We start from the raw sequence: 3890 nt of genomic DNA on the forward strand, positions 1-3890 counted from the left end.
AGAGCTCTCGATTTCGAAGTTCCAAAGGAAGTACAACAATGTAATGATACCTTCATTACTATAACAGAATAAAGTAGATTACTTTGTTATATCTTTGGATCTCAAATGTTACGGAGTAGAAAAATAACAAAGTAGCTTGGAGGTTTCAGAAACATCGGATATGATAGAAGGAGAGAAACAACCATGTTTCTTAATAATTGAAAACTTTCTGTTAAGTTAAGTAGAAATGTATATAAAGATTGGTAATAAAATAATATTTAATACTCGGAGCTTCTCTACTTGTTATATATTACCCACAAGTCCATGCTGTGTATCCCATCTCTTTTTCTGCAACAACATTCAAAGTAAGCATTCTGTAAACACTTCATAAATGATTGTCTGTTGACATGTTATTTCTCTAGGTGAAGTAGAAATACAATTACTTTCTTGCACAATTTGTTAGCCTTGGTATTAACAAGAGAACCTTTATTACTTAATTTTACAATGTCACTTTGTAAACATTTAATAGAGTGTAGATTGTGAATTTATCTCTTGAACCACGCAGCTGAGGTCATGGTAATAAGTACTCTTACTTTTGTTTTTGTATCACAGTACTCAGTTTGTGCAATTGCAAGTTTTTTTTTATTTTTCGTAGTTTTCAGTGTGAACTTCAATTGTGTTTTTGTTGAGCTTTAAATGAAGAAAAAAATGAATTAGATTATATATTTCTCTTTTTTGTCTTTAGAAAGGTATGCTTTAAGTATATATTTTGTATTTAAGACGAATGTTTGTGGTTGATCTTGAAGACTTTGATTGTATCTCTTTTGTACTTAAACGATGAAATTGACTCTTTACTAATAAATACGCAAGATTTTTGTTATTATTTGGTAACTAAGAACTCTATTTGTCTTGTTAAAGTTACTATTAAACTACTTTACAGTCATAATATTAGACTCCTAAGAAAACTAACACTGTTTGTTCTGTTAAACTCTTTAACGTGTTGTATATACTATACAGTTCGTTTTATTTAAAAACTCTAAAAATTTCAAATATCTAAAATACGGCTTGCAAAACACTACTTTATTGCACCATAGAAATCCATAATTTAGGTTACTAACAAAGCATTAAGCAAATAACTTACTAAAGCAACACATATGAAGAAGCAAAGCAATCTGAAACTAAAGTCACTATTACGATGGATGCAACTGAGCAACATGTAAAATCGTGTGACGATAAACATAACGAAAAGTTACAAACATTTTAAAAATGGTTATTTTTCTACAACAAAATAAACTTATATATATTTAAGCGTGAGCATAGCCGTAGGCTAAAGGAGCGTGGTAGTAAGGAGCATGTACGAGTTTGATGATTTTGTGGACAGGAGCAGCTTTGACTTTAACTGCAGGGGCTTCCTGAACTGACACCTGGACATCAGCGGGGTTGGCATTAGCAGTACCTGGTTCATTAGTTTCGATGGATGGCTTGAATCCACTAGCATCAGCTGTAAAAGATACTCGTCGGTAGAGACCGTTTGCATCTGCGTAAGAGTAGCTGCCAGTGACGGCGCCACTTCCATCTCCAGACTCCTGACGGGACTGGGTGTTACCATCGTCGTCCTTGGTGTCGTAGCTGAAGTCAAAAGGTTCAGGTTTTTCCTGATTGTACAGAAAATTTGTATTACATTTTAATATCATATTTAATGTTCGTAAAATGAAAGAACGTCCTTTATTCTTAATGTTTCGTATATTACCCGTCAAACTATTTGAGACAAAGTAGGATTTGCAATAAGTAAAGTAATAAAACAATGTAATGTATTTCATGACCAAGTGATAATTATTTTCTATACCAAAAATGAGTCTGACTTTAATGAAATTCGTTTGTTTTCAAATATGCAGATCGAAATGAGAATAGATAAAGTAATTGATGTAAGAAAGATAAACCTGTGTGTTTGGTAGTTCACTGAAATACATACCCTATATTCCGAATATCTTCTAGAGAACTTAAGTTTTATTGATACCTCAATAGGGTAAATTATGAAATTAAAAGAACAGTTTTCATCAGGCTCTATAATGAGCTTTATTATCTGTTACGAATTCATATGTTTAAGCTTCAAACTTACCCCACCAATATGACAATAACTTACAACAAGTAATGTTCTTCACTGAACACATAAAAAGCTATTTTATTAAGAGTCTAGATCGGTAAGGTTGCTAGAAACGTTAACTGTGTACTGATCATGCTTTCGATTTTTTTTTATATTGACATGAAGATAAATATTTATTTAAAAAATTAATTTGTCTCTTGAGAACAATATATGAGTCTTTTTTTCTCAAAGAAATTTCAATATAAATTATAATATATATAATAGATGAACTTACTGCAGCAACAACTTGAGGCGCATGGATAACTTTAACAGCTGGGGCAGCATAGAAAGGATAACCAGCATAGGCAGCTGTGGCCAACATACACAGGAGAAGTACCTGGAATTAAGTTAACGACGTATTATATCGTTTCTATATTTCTTTCCTTAACAAATAAATATCACAATTTTTATTTAGTTTCACTTTGAAATTTTGTATTAAATTTTAATTATAAGAAATTATTTGTGAATACTTCAATGTTTTAGTTTTTATATATTATGATGACCGTAAAATAAGTACTTCAATGATGACTTATTTCAGTAATAGACGGAATCTTTTTCTGAGATAGCACTTTTCGTTAAGTTAAGAAATAATGAATAGATAAATCATTTCTAGCCCTTAATTTTTAAAGCTGTACACAAATATGTCTTGAAAAAATTATACCTTCAGCATTGTGTTGTCTATATGGACTGTAGTTAACAGAAGACTCGAAGAAATGTGCTGACCGTTGCTACACTTGGTAGAGAGAGTTGGTCAGAAAACATCTTTTATACCCAATTTTGGCCTAGTTTTGGTCATTTGGAATCGAGGCTGACATGGTATAAAAATTCTTGATAAACAAGTAATTAAGGATGACAGAGGATGTGAGTGGTGAAAGTTTAGGCCTGAGGGAAGGGAGGGATTGGACCAGTTTTTTAGTGAAAGTTCTCAATAACGTAGGGTCCTTTTAACCATCTAACGAAATCATAAAGAAAAATATTTACCAACATTGTTCTTACTGAACAATACACAATGAATCATGATAAGACAAACAGTGTTGGATATATTGTGGTTGAACTATGGTATGATTGCTGAGTTAAATATTGTTTTTCTATTAGACAAATAGTTTAATGAAATAATTACGCAAAGAAACTATGTTCGACTAGGTGTATCTTAATAGTGTAGTGTGGTCAGTGGTTTATAATGAATACGGCTCTATCTGTTTTTGTAATACAATCATCAAATATTCATGCATTCAGTGTACTTTCTTGTAATCACTCCTGATTAATTTGTTAAAGTTACTTGTACCTAATGAATATAAAATATGCAATAATGTTAGAAAAGATATCCGACATTGTAGAATAATCTGTATTTGTAGCAGGTCTCCAACGAAGTGTTATTTGTATTTATTGTACAAATAACCAATATCCCTGTAAATATACTGTTAAGATGTTTAAGCAACAGAAAAATAGAGACACTGTGGTTGGATTTTGCAACAAATAAAATTATTTACATTATTTGCCAACGACTGTACTTGAGCAAAACGTTTAGACAAGTAAACCTGTGTTTGACGAGAAAACCCTTTGAGTGGTCCATTGTGTTATAACATACCAAGAAAATAAGAGAAGGTGCTCAAAAATTTTGTATTGTAAAACGTAATAATTAACCTACTACAAATAGTAATGAAAGAAGAATTAAAACAACAATCACAAATTTGTAATATTTAATCCCGACTTTCTCAGCTTTATTCAGCTATCTCTAAGTGAGAATTGCATTTCACAAATTTATGAT

At 31.2% G+C, this 3890-nt stretch overlaps 1 protein-coding gene across 1 annotated transcript; it reads right to left on the reverse strand.

The window, feature by feature from the left end:
- Positions 1-1038: 1038 nt before the first annotated feature.
- Positions 1039-2865, reverse strand: LOC143240799 (cuticle protein 10.9-like). The gene is made up of 3 exons (XM_076483921.1): positions 2784-2865; positions 2358-2459; positions 1039-1634 (listed from the first exon to the last, which is right to left on the reverse strand). The coding sequence occupies exons 1-3, from the start codon at positions 2790-2792 to the stop codon at positions 1284-1286; spliced, it is 462 nt and encodes a 153-aa protein (XP_076340036.1). The 5' UTR covers positions 2793-2865; the 3' UTR covers positions 1039-1283.
- Positions 2866-3890: the final 1025 nt, after the last annotated feature.

The sequence above is a fragment of the Tachypleus tridentatus genome, chromosome 1 (assembly GCF_004210375.1).
Source record: "Tachypleus tridentatus isolate NWPU-2018 chromosome 1, ASM421037v1, whole genome shotgun sequence".
In the NCBI taxonomy this organism is placed as follows: domain Eukaryota; kingdom Metazoa; phylum Arthropoda; class Merostomata; order Xiphosura; family Limulidae; genus Tachypleus; species Tachypleus tridentatus.

Bases quoted from the DNA above. Each gene is read 5' to 3' on its own strand.
- LOC143240799 (XM_076483921.1), bottom strand. The intron at 1,635-2,357 runs GTAAGTTCATCT...CTGTACAATCAG, and splicing joins CGCCTCAAGTTGTTGCTGCA to GAAAAACCTGAACCTTTTGA.